Genomic DNA, 21,969 nt, shown 5'->3' on the forward strand with positions numbered 1-21,969 from the left:
TCTGTAAACTGTCCCTGCCTCCCCTTTCCCTTATCCAAGATGAATGAAATGCGGAACACTTCACTGAGCCTGGGAAGCAAGTTAAGGTTATAGAAGTGATTGCGTTTGATGATGTCATGTCCCTTTTGATGACATAGATAAAACACGTCCAAACCCGTGCCTGGAGCGGGAGGAGACTTTTTTGGGGGGACTGTTTGGGGATGAAAAATGGTGCACCAAGCAGAGCCCCTCACTGCGGCATTTCCCCGGGGGGGCTGCGTGTGGCGGCGGGGCGGGCAGCGGAGCCCCCGGGGCCGGGTTAGCCTCGCCTTACCCCTGACCCTTCCGCCGATTGCCCGCCCCCGAGCACCGTGCCAGGGCCGGCCGGGCGCGCCCCGCGGCGCCGCTCCCTCCGCCGTGCCGACGGAGACCGGGAAACTTTGGGAGAAAGCCACTTCCTCGCCCGGCCCGGCCCGGCGGGGGGAGATGTCAGATGCCGGCAGGGAGAGAGGGAGGGGGGAGGCGGGGAAGCCGCAGCCCCTCCGCCCGCTGCCAGACGGCCATTGAGGCCGCGGGCGGGAGGCGGCGGGAGGGGAGCGGCGCGGCTCCCGGCGGGCGCTGCCCGCTCGCCCCCTCACTCCGCCCCGCGCAGGGCTTCCCCGCGGCCCCGTCCCCCCGCCTCTCGCAGGGCGGGGCGCGGGGGAGGGCCGGGACGCCGGGCGGTGCGGGGCTCAGCCCGGCCATGTCTCCGGGGGCGGCGGCGTCGGGCTGAGCGGCCGTGCGCGCAGCGGGGAGCGCTCTCCGCCACCATGAGCCGGCTGCCCCTGCCCTGCCTCCTGCTGCTGCTGCCGCCGCTGCTGCTGCTGCCGGCCGAGGTGAGAGCGAGCCGCGGGAGGCGGGGGGCTGCCGCACCTGCCCCCGGCGAGGCTCGGCAGGGCAGGTGTGCGGCCGGGCTCGGGCTTTGTCCCGCAGCGGCTCCGCCGGTGCCGCCCGCGGAGGGGAGGGCAGGGGCGGCGGGGGCCGCGGTGTGGCCCGGCCGCGGCGTTGCTCACCTGGGGCGGGATCCCCGCGGCCTCCCCCTGCCCCCTGCCCGGCTGTGCTGGGTTTAACCCGGCGGGGCAGCCGCGTGGCTCCTTTCGGGGCATGAGGCTGCCCCGGTTGTTTTCCTGGATAAAAGCTGCCCTGAGTACAACAGGCACGGCTCCCGTCTCCACGGTGTTGTAGCCTGCCCTCCTCGTGTCGCTGCTGGTTGATTATATTAATAGGGTGTATGTGGTAAGGGGGTGTTTGCGCATTGCCCGTGCCGCTGGCGCACATCACCCGCTGGGTTACGGCTTTCGGGATCGGCGCGGAGTTTCCCCGGGCAAACGCTGCCGTGGTGCGGAGCGAGCAGCCCTAGCGGTGCCGGGCAGCACATCAGCGGGAGGCCTTGGCCAGCACGCTTGGCTTTGAGGCCCCGCTCTGCTCCCACGTGTGTGCTGGGTGTCCTTCCAAGAACACCTTTCATTGATGTAAATCAGAATGGCGTGCCAGGTGACCCACTCGGCATGCTGGCAGACTCTCAGCCTTGCTTCCCTCAGCTCATGTGTTCTCAGTGTTCCCGGAGTGCTTCATGGCCACTGTGAACTCTGGTGTTCTGGGGCTTGCTGAACTTTTGCTTCCAGATGTAGCCCCTTGTCCTCTCTGCCTCAGTGGTTTCTGCTACAGAAGTGTGAATATGTGTTGATAGGAACCAAGGTGCTTAGTAATCTGTGGTGACAGATCTGCCTGAGAGCTGCAGAGCAGAACTGTACTGCTGCTTTACCTTTTTGACTACTTTTTCCTTACCTTGCATTGATGCCAGCTTGTGATTGCACCATTGGCTGCAATTGACTATTGTAAACCTTTGCTTCCTAGTGTTGTCTGTTTCAGTTTGGGGTTCCTTGCAGTGTTTTGTCATTTGATCTCTATTTGTTGTTGTACCAAGCCTAGGTTTAAAAACCTCTTCTGAATAAGAGCTGAAACTGAATTGGGAATTAAAGTATATCAGCATTTTGGAAGACCTCAGAGGAGGCCTGGATTGTCCTTGGATACAGCCTTGCAGGATCTGCCTGCCATGACCTCTGTTGTTTGTAGTGTTTCTTCTCAAGCTGGGTATGAAATCTTGCGACTTAGTGATCTCTAATGTTCTCTAAAGTCAGGCTCTTAATTGGTGTCTAGTATGATTAGTAATAATACTAAAAAACGTGGACCCGCTCCTCAATTCCATGTAGTTAAATTTCTGCATTCAACACCTAGGGACCCAGCTGTGGGCCCTCAGCTAGGTCTGTTAACCCTGATGTTATCAGAGGTCCCATCAACATGCTACAGGACATAGGTCAGATCTGCAGATTTTGGCGTGGCTCATAATTTTAGGTGGGAACCCTGCAGCTCATAGTGTCACTACTGAAAGTTTATCAGACAACATTCTCAATTTTGACTTAATTGTACTGTGAATGCAAAAGCTGAGGCAGAGAAGTCTCAGTTTACTGAGACTCTCAGGCTTCTTAACTTGTGCTGATCAGCACCTGGTGGAGTTCTGAACATCAGGAGCATGTGCTTGAACTGCAGACAGGTGGGAAGAAAGCTTCTTAAGGATATTTTTCCTTAGAGGACTAGGATGTAAACTAGGTGTGCGCTGATGGTGTGATTCTGCAAATCACCATCTCATTTGAAATGACTAAATTTCACTGTAGCCACTTAGGGTGGGATAACTCATATTTGAAAAGTCATTATGTTTCTATAGGCTGTAAGGATGCAGAATAAAGCCTTGCTTGGAGGCAATGCTTCAAGTACAATAATGTTGTTGCCCATTCCAGTGCTGTTCACATGGTCTTGCCCTCTAAAAATGAGGATGTTCTCCATCAGGGCAGAGTTTTGCTCCTTGTGTAGGGCTCTTTGCATAGGCTCAGGCAGGTGTTAGAGTTGGCTGGTGTTGCTTGAGGTGTGGCGTGTGCTCAGGTGCGGGGACATGGCCTGGCACTGCCTGGGGAGGTGTGTAGCTGCTGCAGGAAGGGGACCGCAGCTGGCAGGCATGTGGCATGAGCTGGGCTTCGTGTGTTGCCAGTAAGAGCTATTGCCCCTTCTCTGCAGTCTCCTGAGTGAGAGGGCTGGGGTGGAAGTGTCTCTTGGCTGGCTCTGGCCCTTGTGTTGCCTCTCAGATGACTGTGGGGTCGGAGAGGGGACAGCACCACACACTGGCACCATTGTGGGCCCAGCCACACGCAGGGACCGGGAAGCAGCCGGAGCTGTGGAATGGCTGTGTCGTGGCAGCTCCTCAGTGGTGTGATGGGCACATGATCCTTCTGTGGTGCCTTTTACTCAAGGGTGAGCATCTTGCTTATTTTTCAGGAATTACAACATAGTGGGCAAGGTTGGAGTTGTTAAAAAACAAACCTTGCTCTCTGTTTCTTGTTGAGAGTGATCACATCAGTGATATGATAAATAAAGCAACAGACAGTGGTTTTGGGCTTGTTTTGGTGTTGAGAATTAAAGTGCCTTTTATGTGGACCTAATAGCTTGTTGTTACATCTTATTCCATGCACAGAACTACTGATACTGTGTGAGTTGATTATATAGGATTATGACTTAATTACTGGTCTGAATTTTCAAGTGAGGAGTTTAAATGAACAACCATCTTATCTCAAATGTGGGCTTGCCATGTGTATATGTTGCATGCAAGATAATTTCTGCTATATATTGTTCATTATTAATCATCCTTGTTGAGTCTTCTCCTGCTTAGTACACTAAATTTAATTTTTAGTTTGTGAAATTATTCTGGGTAATCTTCAGCAGATGCAAGAAGTTAATAGTAATTTCCATTTAACTTTGTGACTGGTCTGCATACAGCTCATTTAGAGGCTTACAAAAGAATAAAGCTAGAGAAATGTGAGGCTCCCTTGCTGCTTCTGTGCATGCACTTCTGGGGTAAAGCCTTTAATGGACACTGTTAAAAACACAGGTGTGAACATTGCTGATCTGGAGACCTGAGCAGGCCTGAGATTAGGCAGCACAGACCAGAAGGGGAAGCTGGAACTATGAACAGAGTTTGCTTGTGGCTGAGGAGCATAGATATAAACTTTTCATCTGTCAGGCCAGGTTGGTTTTGTGTGATGATTGCTTTCATTTTTGTTTACAACAACAACACAGGTTAATTCCTGAGCTTCTTTATGTTCCTTACAAAGCCCCACAACACAAGCACCTTCTGCAGGGCTCAATGGAGGCTTTGTCTTCAGCATGGCATGGATGTGCCTCCTTAGAGGCATGGGCTGGCTGCACATTGCTGCACTCTCACATGGTTTCCAATACTTTGAGTCTCCAGCCGGCAACACACAACAAAATATCTTCTTCTGCATATTTGAGATCAGAATTGAGGCTCACAGTGGAAATGTTGTCTGTGCAAACAGCCACGCTATTATTAGTACTTCCTCAATTATGGGAGCTACATGCAAGCCTTTGTTGAGAATTTTCATGGCATGTAATTTTTTTATGGTTGGAGTTTCTAAATATGAGCGAAATTGCTGCTGCTTTAAAATCTTTGGTTGTTCATTGTGCAGGGCATAATCTATATAATTTTAATTTATGCATTTCCTTCCTAGAGTTACACTGTATCATAGAGGGAGGATTTTGACAGTGCTGAAGAGTGGTTTGGTGCTTGGATGTTTGTAGGTGCAAAGCCTGCCTTTGACATTTACTTTCCTGCTTGAAAGAGTCTCAGTATGAGCAAAGGTGAGAGACACTACTAAACCAGTTGGTGGCTGCACATCTGGTTGTTATCCTGATGTTTTTAGTTTGACTCCAAAATTTGAATGCAAATTGTACCTTGAACATTGTGAAAGGTTGCTGGAAGTGTAGGAGGAGCTAGCTGAGTTTTCTCCAGCAGAGAGGGCCTACTGCTATGTAGGGATGGGTGAGTGAAAGAACTTTGCCTTAAATGGAGCTATCAGTAGGAAATTAATTTTCAGCAGGAGATGACTGTGTAGGGGAAGACTTCAACTGGGAGGGGGGGAAGAAAATGAAGTGTAGGTAAGCATGTTGTCATGGTTTGGGCACATGTGCTAATATGAAGTGTTAGAAGGCAAAGTGTGGGGGAAAGAGTGATCAGGCATCACAGGAAGAGAAGAACAAAACAGATGCACTGCTCTGGAAGGCTGCACCAAGGCTCTTCTCCAAGTGCTTTCCAGCTGTTCCCAAATGTATCTGCACATAAACAGGCCTCCTGGGGCTATTAATCCAAAATTCCAGGAGAAAATCCAAGATAAAGTGGGAAAAGTATTTCTGTAATCCAACAAAGAATGGACATGTAAATGTGGTCCAACCAGAGTTGAATCAATAAATTCGTGGCCTCACTTAGTTATCTTCTATGGCCTTCATGGACTTTCAGTGGAAAAGGCAGGGAACTATGTCCATATCTTTCCATAAATGTTGTTGGTATTTGGCATGTCGCTGAAAGTACTTATTTTCCTATCATCATCAGGAAATGGGAAGAACACCTTGATATTTGAAGCCCTGCAGTACGCCCATCACTCTTTTCCTTCTGTCCTCTTTGTGAAGATACCAAAGGCCATGTAGGAAAGCTTCTTTCTCCACGTGTAGCAATGTAATAGGAGAAAAGGTAGCTGTGCTTTTAACCATGTCTCAGAATTGAAGAAATTGCACCTATAAAGAAAAGGGAATGTCAGCTCTAAAGGAGGAAGGAGGATGTTGGTTTTTGTTGTGGTGCCAGGCCTGACCTTGGCTTTACATGGTGCTTCAAACCCAGCTGGTATGAGTGGGGAAGAGGACTGAGGCTGTGTTTGACACAAGTACTGCTCTGGGGAGCAGAAGGGACTCCTGTCAGGATCACTTTTAGGCTCTCCTGGCCACTGCCTAGAAGTCTTTTTCTCTCCAGTGCTGCCCATCTGCTTGTTTCCTGTTCTTCTTGTACCTCCCATTCGTTTGGTGCATTTCTGATTTTTCCCATTCTTCTGTACAGTTTCAGCCAAACTGAACAAGGAAAAGAAACACCTAGTGTGTCACTGGGAAGTTCCTATTGCATGCAAAGGTTTTGTTATGTTCTGCATGTGGGCTTCTGCTTTAGGGTTGAGAATGTGGGTGTTTTCTTTAAATGTTGGGTTGGGTGTTTTGTTTATTGGAAGAGCCTAATGGTTTTTTGGTTGATTGGTTTGGCTTTGTGGTGTGCAGGAGAATAAGGTCCACATACTGTAGTACTGGTTTTTGTGTTCTGTGCACCAAATGAGCCAGGGCTTGAAAATAAGAAGTAATTTGCGTGAGTTTAAGGAATAATTTGTGTGAACTTCAGCCCCATTTTCCTCCTTGAAGGTAAGACATTTTTGCTTCTGAGACCATAACATCACCAAGTAAAGACTTGAACATCAGGTGCAGAGCTTTATTGCAAATTGCAGCCTGTCTCTTGTGGCCTGATAAGCAGATGCAGTCTCTTAGCACTTCTGAGCCCCAGAGTGCTGGAACCCTCTCTCCCATCATAGTCCAGGTGAGTGGCTGGGAGCTATCCCTTGTTAGGCTGTTATTTGTATCTACAACACAGCTGGCTCTGTGATCAGCTGCATTCTCAGAGTAATTCCTTACTTCCTTTTGCCACTATTTTGGTAAGGGGTTTTTTTGGTGACTGCCAGCTTGCAAGCAGTTGGGCTGAACCTAGCCTGCATAGGAGTGCTCCCCAAAGAGGGTTATTTGTGCAGACCAGCTTTGTGGAAAAGGTAGCCTGTCCTTGGTCATTGAGGGATGTAGATTGGCATGGCTTTAAATGCATATTTAAAAGCTTCTGCTAGTTCAGCAGGATTATTTTTTTTAATGGAGTGTGTCAAAATGAATCATTCATGGATGTCTTGGCAGGTGGGTGGTAAGACAGGGAGCTCTGCATGCCTGTAAGAGGACTCCTGGTCCAGTGCATGATGTTACACATCTGATGGTTGCTGATGGTTTGTCTCTGCAATGGTAGATGGCTCTGGAGAGTGTTTTTGCACAGGAATGCTGGTGGCTTTTGTTTCTGCATTCCCCATCGCAGTGGAGCTTAGGCAGAGCTTTCTGTCATTATTTCCTCTTGTGCACTTGGATTCTAGTAAATTAGAGCACTTTGAATAAGCATCCTTGTTTATTTTCTCATATACGCACATGAGCAGGTCACTGCTGGCAAGTCTGTTTCTACATACCTGATTTTGAGTCCTCACTTCCAAATTCTATTTTCTACCAGCTCTGTTTCTCAAAGGAGAGAGCCATGCAGAGGGTGCCATCCAAAAGACTGAGAGTTAGTGAGTGCCACACTGACTCATGAGACAGGATGGTGCTGCAAAGGCAACAGGGCAGCAGAGTTTAGCTTTGGGACAGGCCAGCCTATATAAGCAGCAAAGCTTCTGACCATCCATGGTATTATTACAGGCTGGGAAAGCTTCCTGCTGCCTCCCTGTAGCAGTTGTTGTGCCTGCAGGTTCAACAGTCCCTGTAGATAAGTGGAAGTTGTTCTTTCTGCTGCCTTTCCTTCCCAGCGTTTCCTCATGCCCAAAGTAGCTCAGACAACTGATTCCCAGACTGTCCCCTGGAAACCTTCCACTTATTTTTCCTGAAGGTCTCATGATACAGAAGGGGAAAATGGTGAGACTTCATTTTAGTTGCCTTCATCTGTCTGCATCAGCTTAAGGACAGGTGAATTGTTAGTTTCATCTGAATTCATAGTAAGAGAGGTCCCATCTTTGCCTTTATTTGTCAAAACCTGCTCTGTTGCTTGACTTTGTGCAAAGTGGCCTCTGTGCTTTGAAGTGGAAAGAGCAGAGTGGATGCTGGTGTGGAAATGGATGAGGCCTCCACCACCAGGGACATCTGGATTGAAAAGGCAGCCAGTTTTGTGTGCTAGCAGGGATTTGGGGCCAGTGAGCTCTCTGAGGCCAAGATGTGGTTTTGGCTGACAAAGAGAAGGGCTTCCACTGTTTCCCTCTGGTATTCAGGTGAAAGAAATGCACATTAGCAGAAAGTAACAGTGTGAACCATCAAAAGAGATGGACTCAGCCTTGCTGGTGGTTTTAGTACAATGTGGGATGTGCCACGGTTTCACTGTACTTCTTAAACAGTAAATGTGACTTTTTATGAAACACAATGTGAGGAAAAGAATGGGTGCCTGTGGCTGGCATCAAATTTACATATGTAAAATTGTATTGTGTTAATAAGGCAGTTTAGAGCTTTCTTCCTTTTGTGATCATGATCTTTGATTCTGCAGGAATTTTACATACTTATAAGTACTTATAAATCAAGGGGGAAATAAAATGAACAACAATAAATTGGTACGATCCTTTTGGATCATCAAATTCTGTTTTCTTTATTTGCTTTTCTCTAGTGAAGGCAGAGATGGGAATTCTAATGTCTTCTTGACACTGGATGTTTTATAATTGTCCATCTATAATCAAGTTTGGAATTGAGTCCATGACTTTCCTGCTACATGAATTATATTTTTTAAATTCTAGTATTCTTTCCATCTGCTTGCAGGGTCAGCTGCTTCTTCTAGTACTTGGCCTGAAGTTCAGTACCAATGAAAATATCCTTTTTGTGGTCAGTTCTGATGTGATTTTTTTGTTAAGTAGGCTATGCCTGGTTAACTGAGGTCTTTGATGGTTTCACCTTCTATGGATTTATACTTTTCTATTCTATAGAGGGGAAATATGGGAATTGTAACCACAGTTTCCTTCCCACAGTCGTTGTAAGCATATATTTTCAACAACAAAAAAAAAGAAGTTCTTTCTTAGGGGAAGTTCGTTATCTTTGCATAACTTTCAGGGTAATTCACCTCTAATTCTGTGCAGCTGGGCACCAGGGAGAAATGAGCAGCCCAACTTTGAGGTCAGGATCTGGCCTTTTCATCTGGCACACTGAGCATGTCACAGACACAGGCCTGGTGTTCTAAACTCAGAGTTTCTGATAGATTTTGTACCAGACTGCTGAGGAAAGGAGACTGACATACTCTTACATCAGGTAAATGAGTGCCATTAATATTTGTGGGAAAAGTTGTTTTTTTGGTATTTTAAAAAAATTCAATATCTCTGCTGTTCAAAATCCTATTTCTGAAATGAAAGGAAAAAATAAAAAAAATTCTGGGAGAGTTTCTTTTGCATTTATTTTCAAGTGAGTGATAGACTAGCCAGTTATTCTAATTAACTTTGTACTAGTTTTTAGACTTCTTACAACCAAATAAAAGAACCTCTTGCCTTATTAGTGCTATTAAATTGCTCATTTGAGTGATAAATTAAATGCATTGCCACATCCATTTAAAAATAATTGGAACTATCCCTAAGCTTAGCACATGCTAAGCACTGGTAGATATTGGTATTATGAATGTGTTAAATGAAATCCAATTTTAAGACAATAATTATGGGAAAGGACAAGGCTGTAAGATCTAGAAGTGTATCTGTTGGGGCTTTGTTCTGTAATCTCCATAACAATGCAGGTAATTGTATGTATATGACAAATCTTAACAATACACTCCTTTCTCCCTATTAAAAGAGACAACTTGCCTTTGTCTGTAACTTAAGGACTTGCATTTGGACAGGTTAAAATTTCAGTGAGATCCAGAGGGAAAAAAATCCTAGCCAGTTAATTTTTTTTTTTTTTTTTTGCTTCTGTTATGTGTTGAATCCATTTGGAGACAGGCCTTTTTTCCTGTTTAACAGTTACAGATGAAATGCTGTTACAAAGTGTTTACATGTTTCTTCAGAAGATGTGACTTTAATGGCCAACTGCTCCAGCACCATGTTAGTGCTTTTTTATCTTATTGTCTTTCTCTTCAATGATTTTTCACAATTGCTGAAGGGTAGTTTATCTAAAATATAAATGTCTTAACGTATTTATATGTGGATTTAAGGCTACATAGTGAAAGTGTAATTGCTTCTGAGCTTTTATTGTGTGTGCTCAATTCCTCTGTGACATTCTTGTTTCTGATGTCTGCTGTACACTCGTAGTAAAATAGCCACATTAAAGAAGCTAACAATCAGCTCTCTATATTCATGAATTTGAAGGCTTAAAATTCTTGGAAAAAAAAAAAGAGGTGCATCCTTAATTAACTTTATAATGTGCTTTAAAAAACCACCAAACACCCAAACTAAAAAAGTCTTCCAGCAAGCTATTATATGCTTTTGATGATTAAAAGATATAATTAGTTTATTGTGCTCTGAATTAAGCTAATGTTCTCTTTTATTCTGGTCTGCAATATTTTGGGGAGTCCTGCTGCTGCTGCTGAGAGTGCATGTGCTGAGCTTTAGCCAGCAGCAAATATTTGCAGGTGGGTGCATTATCTGGAGCAGCCTTAGGCAATACTCATTTCCCAGTCCTACAGGACAGATCTATGGTATGTGGTTTAACTGGTATTTATTTAACTATTGTCTTCTGACTCAGTCTTCATAATTTCACATGTATCTGTTCAACTATTTCCTGGTTCAGTGTGTGAAGCACAGCACTGCAGGAGGAGTGAGCAGAAGGTCAGAGCAGCTATTTGGTTATTGCAGAGCATGCTTTTCCCTCTTCACTCATAATGGAGCCTAGTTCTTTTTATGGTGGAATTAGTTAAGACTTCATCTAAGTGGTTCAAATAGTTCTCTTCTAAATTTCTGAAAGTTTGAGCAGCCTACAAAAAAAAATTTGTCCTTTTCACTCACTTGCACTGTTTTTGACTTGCAGGAAGGGACTGCTGTACTGTAATGAGTTGTTAACTCATTAAGTTAATGAGTGGGTGATTCACACAGGGCAGCCCCTGCTCCATCCTAGCAGAGCCACTGCCTGCTTGCAGTGCCTCTGCTGGACAGGTCATTTCTGATGACCTTCACTGTGCCCCACAGGTTATGCTCCATGCAGAATTCTGTGCAGTGCACTTGTGGTTTGTAAGCAGTGTGTGCAGTGATTCCTCCTATCCCTGAGTTTAGGGCTATTCACAACCCCTGGCACAGCTGCTAAGAAGAATAGTAAGTTGTAATGCCAGCTCTGCAAAAAACCCTGTTGCTATAGATTGAGTCTCCTGCAGTCTTATTTCTGCAAATTGACTACCTTAGTTGCTTCTTCTCTCTTGTAAATGATTTTTTTTAATTGGAAAAAGGCAAGGTGAAAGAGCAAACAGGTATCTCATATATGGGCATTTATTCAGTCATTGCTGCATGTGGTATTTGTCACTGTTGTCTCCAGATTTCATCAAAATTAATTCCGTGGATGTTAATCTGAGTTTTGCAGTGAGAACTGGTCAGCTGAACATTCTGTCCCCCCCTGTAGAAATTGTGGAAAAGATGGGAGATAAGATAGTGCCAAACTTCAGTTTCCGTTCTGAACAAAGACCTCTTACTTGTGCTTTCCTGATCTCGGACATTTGCTGTTTCATGCTCCAGCATGGAACATAGCACTGATGAAATCCTGCTGCAGTTTTGAAGATAAAGCTAATGACTGAGAAGTTCTAGGACTTGCAGTAGGTTGTTGTGTCGAGATTTGTTCGAGCACTTGGGAGCTGCTCACCTGCCACCCCTCAAATCTTTTTTGCACTTTCCTCCCCTTTCTTGCAGTGGTTGTGTTTTGTGACCTGGAGGTTGTTAATGCCATGGGACACTGCAGTTGTACATGGCTACTGCTAAGGAATCTTGTGGGGTTGGGAACTCTGGCAATGACTTCAAAAAAGGAATCTTCCTCAGTCAGCAGGTGCATACAGGAAATCAGCATAGTGACCCACCTCACCTGTCTCCACCAGGATTCACTTCTGTTCACAAACTGCATCAAAAATGAGAACTGCAAGGGGAAAAAAGCTTCCCTTATACAACTTCCTGTATTTTGTGAATACAGGGTTCCTTTTTGGTCGTGAATGGGTTATAAATCAGACAAAAGTGGGGTTGTGGGGTCTCGTCTCCTTCTTCTCTAAGTGAATTGGCTAATTCTTGGTGGGTTTGTAGATAGAAAAGGCATTCCTTACATCAGGCACAGATGGGGAAAGGGTTCTTGTGTGTCTAGACACAGGGCAGCCTGTGGTAAACCACTCGAGTGCTTGGGAAAAGGGAGTAGGAGTGTGAGTGAGGCTGCACAAAACCTTGGCAGGCATGTAGTGGGACAGTGAATATCACCCTGGATACGTGTCATGGAGCAAGTCCCAGTTCTGAAGCCTCTTCTCATAGCAGGTGGGGCAGTGAGAGGCATTGGGATGCTAGGGAGCTTCTGAAGGGATGGCACATGGATGTGCAGACCCTGCTAAAGGTAACAGCCATTCTATTGAAAAGGTGCAAAAATCAGTATGCTGGTGAAATATCTGTGTTGTGAATGGCTTCCCTCAGGCTGTTCTAGCCCCAGGCAGTGTGTGTTGTACATAACTGAAACAAACCCTTTTGTTGCTTTTGCACAGCAAGTACTGCTTTTTTTTTTTTTTTTTTTCTGACCAACAAACCCCACAGTTTGTTTCTGGATGTCCTGTAGGGCTGTGACTGGTCTTGTGAGCAGTCTGTGGTTTATGTGTGTTGGGTGGTGTTTGGAGGACTTTGAGATGTTCCTGTCTCTGTTTTAATGCAGCAAAGAGAGCTAAACAAGAACTGGGGTGGGTGCAGCTGAGGAGGACAAGTGTACGAGAGGCCCCTTGAGCCTGGGGTGTAGGCACTCCTCCGTCATGTCCATCTCTGTGGAAGGAGAAGCAAAGTTTCTGAAGAAAAGGAAGTAGGCTGTTGGGGGAGGATGATGAGTAAACAGAGTGTACATGAGCAGCAAGATTGCTGCAGCCTACGTAGGGCAGCAGCGTGCCTCAGCTGTTGAAGCTGTGCCCAAGTATGTGCTGTTTCATTACACAGAGCTGGACCGTATTCCCTCTGACATGGAACCAACCAGTCCACCTCCTTCTTCTTAATTAGACCCTCTTGGGATGAGACATCCCTTCCTGAAATGAGAGGGAGGCCAAATTCACACACACCCGCCACCCCCAGACCTCTGCACGCTTGACAGCTGCGATAACAGGGCACTATCCCCTCTAATTTGGATTCTGGTTAAAGTGATGGAAGGCATTTCTGGACAGCTAATGTTGAACCTGCAGGCTCTCTCTACATGAGATCACCAGCTGTGTGCTGCTTGCAAAGAGGTGATGATGATCAGTGTCTGCTGATGGTCAGCCCATGATGATCTGAGAGCTTAAGAGGAGTGAGCCTGTCTGGTTCATCTGCTTCACTACAGAGTAGCAAAATCTCCAGTTTGTGGTGACCATTATTGAGGGGAAGATGTGACTGGTGTTACTGTTTTCATGTATGTGTGTGTGTTTATATATATATATACATATATATATATATATACACACTTCAGGGTATTGCTAAAAGCTCCCTAGTTGGGAGTGGGGCTACCTTGCTTCTTTTGAAAATGTCTCACTTCAGTCTCTGTTCTGAAGTGCCCAGATATGTGTTATTTTAAGCATGTATGTGTTTAAACACAGTCTGAATTTAGGGATCATTTCTGTGACTGCATGATCCATCTGTGAAAGCCCAGGAAGTGTTGGAGTTAAAGCTGCCTGTTGGACTTTATTCTGCCCCTCTCCAAAGGCAGAGCCACACTCTTCTGCTGCCATGCTTGGCTGTCTTTGCTCAGTGCCTGCCCCCTCACGAGAAGGTGCTGCTGGAGGAGCTTCAGCTTGCCTGGATATATTTTGGAATGCAGGTAGAGGGTGTCCCAGTGCAGCTCCCCATACAGAGCCTTACTAAGAGGTGTGTTTGCCCCCTTGATTTTTTGATTAGCTTTCAAGCTGAGATGAGAGCATTTTTTCCCCACAATGCTTCAGTTCTGCAAAGGCTCCAATAGGCAGAAGCCAATTAAGACTTTTTATCTTGATATCCTAAGTATTTCTGAAATATGTAAGCTTTTCCTAGCTACAGCAAGGGCAATCTTAGTGAAGGGAGCACTAAAGGGGTCAGGGAAAGTCCATTTCTTGCCAGACCATAAAATAAAATGGTCTGTAGGGTATTTAGCATTGGCACAGCAATCTATTTTCCCCCTTTCTCAGTGTTTTGAAGCATTTTGGTTGCAACATTTCATAATTAACTAAATATATATAGGCAGATGCTGGCCTCCAAAGCACTTGGGCTAAGTTATGAAGAGGGATCTTCTGATAGGAGACCCTGGGTAATGTCACATTACACCCTGTGAATTACCATTCAGATTTCTCATTTAACTAGTTGCCCTTGATTTTCAGAGCACCAGTGCCTGCCTCCCTGTCATACAGACCAGCTGTTCCTCCTGCTCCTGTCCTGCTGCAGGTGTTCACCCCCAGCCAAGCTCTGTGTTGTGTGAGAGCACCCCCAGTTAGAGACGCTGGTGGTGATGCTCTGGTGAAATCTCCAAGCACACCTGAGATGGGCAGCCTTGACAGGGCTGTGGCACGGCCCAGTGCCACAGCCTTTCCTAAACTCTCCCTTCTCTGGGCCAGGTGATCCTGGTGTAACTTAAAGTGGGTGAAAGCTCCACCCATTCTCAGTTTTCTTAGTGCAAGTATGGATGGTCTTTCTCACAGCATTCCTCATACTTGTTTCTAAATCAAGTGTATCCCATTTTCTTAAGTCTTCTCTGTATATACATAATTGCAATTTGTCATTTTGATTGAAAATCCATCCCTAATGGCCCTGTCTTTCACATGTTTCCCTATAACATATTATTTTAGAAACATAGCTATTTTCATATTTTAGCATTTTTATCAATATGAAACTTCAGAGCATGATTTCTCTATTAAAAACTCTACTGCTAAAATTCAGCCCTGTTCTTTTACAACTTTTTATCTCCCCCTTTCCTTTTCTGCCCACACCTCAAGTAAAATTTTAGGTATGTAGGTGTAATAGGTTTTACTAATGAGGGGGAAACAGATAGTTACAAGTAGTGATGATGGAGAGGAATAAGTGCCTCTATTAGTGTGGTGACAAAGTGTTTTTTCAGGGCTCAGACTGTGGTTGCACATGGTCTATGGTACAGCTTCTACCTCAATTTTCTTTCATGCTTATATTCAATTTTTGCATAGACATATCACAGAATAGTTTGGTTTTGTTTGTATTTATTTAGCTTGCTGAGGAGGAGGAGGGTGTTTAATTGAAAGCAAAAATTCCTGTGAACCATATGCCTCACTTTTCAGTCAGCTCTAATTAAATTTCTTTTTCCTCCCTGTTTCCCCTTTGTGTGCATAAATGAGAACTTAACGTGGGAGATCCCCATCACTGTTATTGTGTCACAGTCCTGTTTTATGATCTTGTAGTTCCTTCTGAGTTGATCAGATTTTGTAATAACAATGATTGTTATTACAGACACGTTTTTATGTGGAAAGAGCTTATGGAAGTTTAAATATTGCTACTGTAGGTCCTTTGGTCAGTATTTCAGAGTGATGATGAAAGTCAATGTGTTGAGCCCCTGGGTAAACTTCTGTTCTTAAATGTGGAGAAAAAGGCATGAGGGTCTGATGTAATAGTGAAAGCAAAGAGCTTGGACTTTCTGAATTTCAGTGCTGCTAATTCATTGCAAGGGGACCCTACTCTTGTTTTTGCTTTCTACAAAAAAGTCATTTTTGATATGAGTCAGTTTTTTGAGTAACTATAAGATAATAGGATACTCCAAGTAGTGTAGACACACAATATATATGTCTGTCTGTCTGTCTCTCTCTCTCTCTCTCTATATATATATATATGTGACTGTGTATTTCCACAGTATATATTTGTAAGTGTGGAACAGAAGAGAAAAAATGAGACTTTAGTGAGAAATAATTTATTTTGCTATCTAGTTTTGTTTGTTTATTATCAAGTATTGTTTGAAACAGGCTGAAGGAAAAGGAACTGTGTGTTGAGATATGCAGTAGGAGAATAAAAAAAAAGACTTGTACTTGGCTTAAATGATGTCCAGACTTACTGTGATATTTTCCAGGCACTAGTATTTTCCTTTTTTCCTAAGATTATAAACAGTTGATTTTTGTTGAGTCTACAAAATAAAGAAGAACAAGAGTATTAATATATTTAACTGTTCCTGAAATGTGCATTGGAGTGCTTTGTGTTTCAGAGAGGAACCTTGCTACATCAGGTTTCAACTTCTACAAATGATTAAGGAACTGTTAGCTTGACAAATAATCGTGTGATGAATGGCAGGGGGGAAAATGGTGAATCAAATAGTGAAGTGCTTGAATGGGTTCACCTTAGGCACTTAAAAGGAATTTCATCAGTAGAACATGCCAGCATTGTTTCAGTGGCCCTTCTGTTTCTGTTTGATTGATTCTGGGCAGGATGTCTTTTACACAGCATTTTGTGTAACCATGTCTCTGTAATTGGAGGAAAAATCAAGGGTTTCTTCCAGCCCCAGCATCCCTGGTGTTGGTGTGTGTGCCTGGTAAGAAGGGTCAGGCAGCTGGTGGGGGCATTGCAGTGGTGTGTGTTTGATGTGGGTGCCTGATCTTGGCAGGCCCTTGCTGGGCTGACGTGTATCCAGTCCAGATCCTCTTCTGGTGTGAAGCTGTGGCAAATATGTCTGAGCAGGGGATAGAAAGATGGGATGAGTTCCCTGGGGTTCAGCAGGAGCACTGAAGGTTTGCCTTGCCAGAGCAGAATGTGCATGCTTGCTTTCCACCCATCCTATCTCGAGGGGAATTTGGATTTCTTTAATGGCTTGTGCTTACTTGGCTCTTTATGCCGGCAGCTCATTGTCTTGGTTTAACCAGGTGTCGTGTGCCTTTGGACTCCTGTTCTCTACAGCTTTTGGCTACATATCTTTGTCTGTTTTGTAACCTGGATGACAGCACTGTGAACTTCCCACTGCAAGAAGTCATTTCTGGAGAAAAGAGGGAAATAAAACACATGTGATGGATTTTGTACTTACTGTCAAGAATGTTTTCTCCTATGAAGATAGAATCAGTGGAAATTTAAGTCATAGTCTGCTATGACATGGTAGAAAATTACTTATGTGTATTGATAGAGGACTAAGAGGTTGGTTGCAATGTCTGAATGTCTCCAGATACATAAATAATGCCATATTATCATATCATGGTCTAGGCATATGTTGCCTTCAAACAGGGAAAATACATAATACTGTTTGTTTAAAAATCTCTCTTCTCAAAAGGCATGTGCCAAAAAGCAGTGTGCTGGGGAATAAGTTCAGTTATAACCAGAAGGCTTTTTTTTTTATTAGCAGAATTGTTTGTGAATGAGCAATGGAGATAGTGACCTACAGGGTTTATAAAATGTGAGAATCTGCCTGTCTAGCCAGCACTATAAATAAATAAAAAAGGCTTTTGAAAGATTTTTGTCAGTTCAATATACATTATTTTGTTTCAGTAAGCCTCCTTTGCTTCACAGGCTCCGTTCTGTATATGGTGTTATTTATAATCTGGGGTGGAGGAAGAGTCTCTGGGAGTGGGTGATTCACAGACAAAATAGGGCCATAAACAATGTTAACACTGTGGCATAATCTGATAAAATCAGAAACTTGGACAAAGAGTGCAATGCTGTTCCTCACTAGGGCTGTTGTGTGGCAGCTTTTTCTCCCTTTCCGCTGACCTTCTCGGGCTTGCCAGAAATGCCCTCTAGTTTTGTTTTCTTGAGAGCCCAGCGCTGAGCTGCTGAAGGTTAACCTGGGAGCAGTGCCCTGGCTCAGCCTCCTGCAGGGAGGCTTCATGCCTGACCCATGTGAGGAGTGTGTGTCACTGCTGGTTTTCTGGGACGTGGCAGGGGAGTGTCCAAGGACTTTGGTGCTCAGTGGTTGTCTCCTCTGCACCCTGGCCTGGCTGCAGAGAGCTTGTGCTCATGGCCAAAGGTGGATCAATGATTGTATCACGGGCTGGGAGTTGAGGAGATGAGTTATGGATATGTGCTCTCTCACACTGCTCCTTTTGTGGGCTCTGGCAGAGAAAATAGAGCGCTTAAGAAAATCTGGAGCTTGCCTAGGAGTGTGCTGAGGGACAGAGGGCAGAGCAGACAAGAGCTGTGGGACCACACTGAGGTGGTGTTTTGAGTGTGTGCCTTTATTGTACAGGTAGAAACAGCGTAACTACCTCCAGGAATAAGATCTGTGCTTCCTTGTGCCAAATGGAACAGTGACAAAGTCCAGGATTTGTTACTGGAAGGAGGGCAAAGTGGAAGATTGTGAAGAGCAAGGACATGATAATTGGTGCTTCTCTAAGGCTCTTCTCTAAGTTGGAGGTGTTATTTGAGCTGAACTCTGAGGCACAATATACATTACATGCTTGTACATTTCTTTGAGGCTGTTACAGTCTGTTGGCGGGAAGTGATTTGTCCAACCTACCCAAGTACTGCATTGCAGAGCCCATCCTAAAACTCAGGGCCCATAATTGGGCTTGTGTATCACAAAAAACTATGGTGTGTCCAACAAATCACAATTTAGGGAGTCACACAGGAGAGAAGTATGTGAAGACATGAAGAAAAAGAGTGTAGCACAGGAATTAAAGATGAAATTTTTCTGTGGTGGTGGATGGGGATCCCAAGGTACTTCCTGCTCAGAAGCCTGTAGGAACAAAATCAGAAATAAATTTCTGAGCATTCAAGCCACAACAGAGATGGAAAGCACACAGAGTTAATTTTAAAAAGAGGGAACGCTAGCCCAATGAAATAAAAATACACAGGCAAAAGTGTGCACTCATCGTAGGCAGGAAAATTCTATCTTTTGCTTTCTCCTGTTATGGGAGGGGTCATTGTTTCTTTTTCTAGTAAAAGAATCCTTTTTTAAAATGTCTGTGGGAAAGGAGAATAGTCTGAATTGAGTCTTTGAGATGTTGTATTACAGAGAGTCACAGAAAATGTACTATGCAAATGACTATCTGCCTTATTAGATGCCTCAATAGAGTTCATTGTCTCAATATTGCTATTATTGGAGATGGATGGACACTACGTGATTTTACCATCAAGCTGAAAAACTTCAGTGTTACAGTCTCATTACGAGGGCAATAATAGTGCACTGACTTAAAGGAGAGAATTGAATTAAGGGGAGTGAAAGGTCCATTGCTCTGTCCATTTTAGTTTGTCTTTTGTAGACTGTGCATCGTTTTAGGGGTCACAACAGGGGGGTTTGTGCTTCATGGTCTTGGCTTTGTTCATCTTTCACTGCTAATTTTTAAAAAGCCCTTTTATGGGGAGGAATCCTCCAGCACCTGCTGTGGGTTTGCTGGGTTGCAGTTGTGGGAAGGCTGGTGTTGCTGGATGATGGTGGTGCTTTCTCAGTTTCTCAGGTGAGGGCTGACCTGTACCACCCTGGTGTCCTTATGGAGGAGGAGGTGCATTATCAGCTCCTTTGTTCCCTGATGTCAGGAGCTCATTGCAGCATTGCTCTTGTCCTTAGCTGGCTTCTTACCTGTGTGACTGCTCACTGAGCCTCCCCTGAGCTGTCTCTAGAGCCTCACACACTGGCTAAGGCAAAATAGAAAATCCCAAAAACTGCTGAAGCCAAAATCTGGCTGATGTCCAAGTCTGTCTGTTGTCAGTCACCCTTAAGCCTACTTTTGAGGCCTTGCCTTGACAAGAATGTTTTCTTAGGTCAGGTGCTTGAAATGACAACTAACTGGTATTTTGTGATGTGTATTTTTTTCTGGGCATCTCTTGGTGTGCTGGATCTGGCTATGTTACAGTATGGGAATTTCTAGACCAAACTTTGGCTCCATAAGTGTGTTTGGTGTCTCTGTTGCCCCATGGCAATAGTAGGGATCCATCATTGAGTGTGGAGCCATACTGCTGTTATCATGGTATGATGTATCTCTTGAGCGATTTTGGTGGTTCTAAACTGATCATTTGCTTCATTTTTTTTCTTGGTGTGGAGGGAGAAACAACTGAGTTTGTCTCTCTTTTGTTATCTGGTTAATATGTGTGGAAGTTAATGAGTAGCTAACAGCAGCACGGGGGAATTGTGTTGTAACACAGTAACCTCACTCAGTGTTTGCTTTCCTTCCTTGACTTTTCAGTTTTGGAGGGGATGAGGAAGGCCTATTACTCATTAAACAAAAACAGTTCTTTGCAACCTGGAGCATTTTCCCCCAAATACCCAACTGCCTCCTGCTAATCCTTGAAAGTATCACCTGTCATGCAGTACTCTGTAATAGGCATTATAATAACCAGGGATTGCAATGCATACACACTGTGTGAGCCACATTTCCTGACAAATCTTTATGCAATAAAACCTAAATTGCAGAATAAGGCATGCTCCACTTTTACTGTGTCATTCACCTTGGGGTATGTGCTGTAGATTTCTGCATTTCAGTGTTGCTTATTAGTGTTTGGTAAACTTTACTTCCTTTTGGATATATGAATATATACTCTGTTCTTCTCCATTTCACTTTCCACTTCAGTTTTCCACACTTGTCTTGAGGGGTTAGTTTAATACAAGAGTGTATATGAAGAAGAAATGAAGATATTTGTGGCCGTTTAACCCTTTATGTTTTTGTGAAAGGACTGGATTCATCTCAGAAAAATTGCATCTTCTCAGGTTAAAAATGGCCGCTTAGTGTGGTCTGCTGGGCATTCTTTTGGGGAAGGTTTAAGCAGTAAATTACCCCAAATTCCTCTAGCACCTACTCCAGCAGATTTAGTCAAGTTGGTTGTAAAGCAGCAGCTCTTCTGCTTTTGTTTTTTAATTACACTTTTCCACTGCTGTGACTCTGAATATGATGATTACTGAAAGTTTTTGAAAAACAAAACCAATCCCAAAATGTGCACCCTTTCCTCCTGGAGCTTTTGGCAACGCTTTCACCAAGTCAGTGTTTTGTTTGCTCTGTGTTTTTGGTCATGTTGCACGTGGCAGACACAAAACAGGGAAGGAAAGGTACTGTAGGAAACAGTAAGATATGTCGGAAAACCCAGGAGCCTTTGTGGATTTCAGGAACTGTTCTTATCCCTAATAAATATCTTCAACTGATTAAAACCAGGAGAAAAAATCTAATTAACAGTGCAGCTTTTTAGTTAAAATTCTGGTAATGCTGAGCTCAGTGAATCGAGCTAACTTGTGTTTTGCCATTATCCACAGAGATAATTTAAGGGAATGTTGGAAGACAGGCTGCAGTAGCACAATTTGTTTGGCATGTACAGCCACAGAAATTCTGCTTTTCTCCTGCTCCTCATCAGAAAAGCTCAGTGCACAGGTAGTGCATTGTTTTGCACTGAGATATCTGTCTAGTCTTTCAAAGAATATGTGGGATTTTGTGTTGCTTGAATATATTCTGTGATTAGACATAATAGGTTTTATTATATGCAAAAATCACACCTTAATAGTGGTTCTTGCAATTGTTTTGAGCATCCTGGCTTTTATGCAGTTTCTCTTCTTCTTGTGTGACTTCTTTATATTTTTTCAACTCACTGTGTTGAAATGATGAGAAAAATATTCTCATTATCTCAGTAAGGCAAGCATATTGCACATTTATGACTGGCTGTGTAGAGTTCAATTAGCATTTCATAAGATGGCACTCAAAGCTGTGAAGAGCTCTTGGGGTGTTATTTCTCCCACCCTCTTTTTCTGACTCCCTTGTACATCTCAGAAGGGCTTTAGCTGCTTACTCTGTTCTTCCTCTAGGAGTTTGTATCTTATTTTCAGCATCACCCCCTGCCTGAGGGGAAAATTCCTCCCCTTCTAAAGGAAGATGGAAGGTCTGGCTATCTGTTGAAGTGAACCCTTGTGCCTTTTGGTTGTTGATGATGGGAAGTGGAGCTGCACCCTGTGACCACTTAACTCTTCTGACATCTCACTTGCCTGTTCCCTTTCTATGCCAAAGGAAATGTTTTTTGTTTGGATTTTTTTTTTTTGTGTGTATGTGTGTGCTACTGGCTTTGTATTTCTGCATATGACTTAAATTTTCTCCTTTTGCAAGGTTGGAGCTTTTTTATTTTTAACTTTGGTCTACTGGATTTTAGTAACTTTGAGTCTCCTTGTCAAAGAAGCAGAAGTTTGGAAATAACTTCTGAAACAGGGAGGGGTAGATTACCTCACTTTGTCCTTCCTACAGTTTGTACCCTCCACATGCAG

The 21,969-nt window shown here is 44.1% G+C and overlaps 1 protein-coding gene across 2 annotated transcripts in view; it reads left to right on the forward strand.

The window, feature by feature from the left end:
- Positions 1 to 770: 770 nt before the first annotated feature.
- The window catches only part of LOC134419438 (receptor-type tyrosine-protein phosphatase eta-like), a 74,348-nt gene continuing 53,149 nt past the window's right edge, over positions 771 to 21,969 (forward strand). For both annotated transcript variants that reach the window (XM_063158620.1, XM_063158621.1), the window contains exon 1: positions 771 to 854. In XM_063158620.1, coding sequence (XP_063014690.1) covers positions 789 to 854 — 66 coding nt within the window. In that variant the 5' untranslated portion in view covers positions 771 to 788. The remainder of the gene's footprint in view (positions 855 to 21,969) is intronic.

The sequence above is a fragment of the Melospiza melodia genome, chromosome 6, assembly GCF_035770615.1.
Source record: "Melospiza melodia melodia isolate bMelMel2 chromosome 6, bMelMel2.pri, whole genome shotgun sequence".
In the NCBI taxonomy this organism is placed as follows: Eukaryota; Metazoa; Chordata; class Aves; order Passeriformes; family Passerellidae; genus Melospiza; species Melospiza melodia.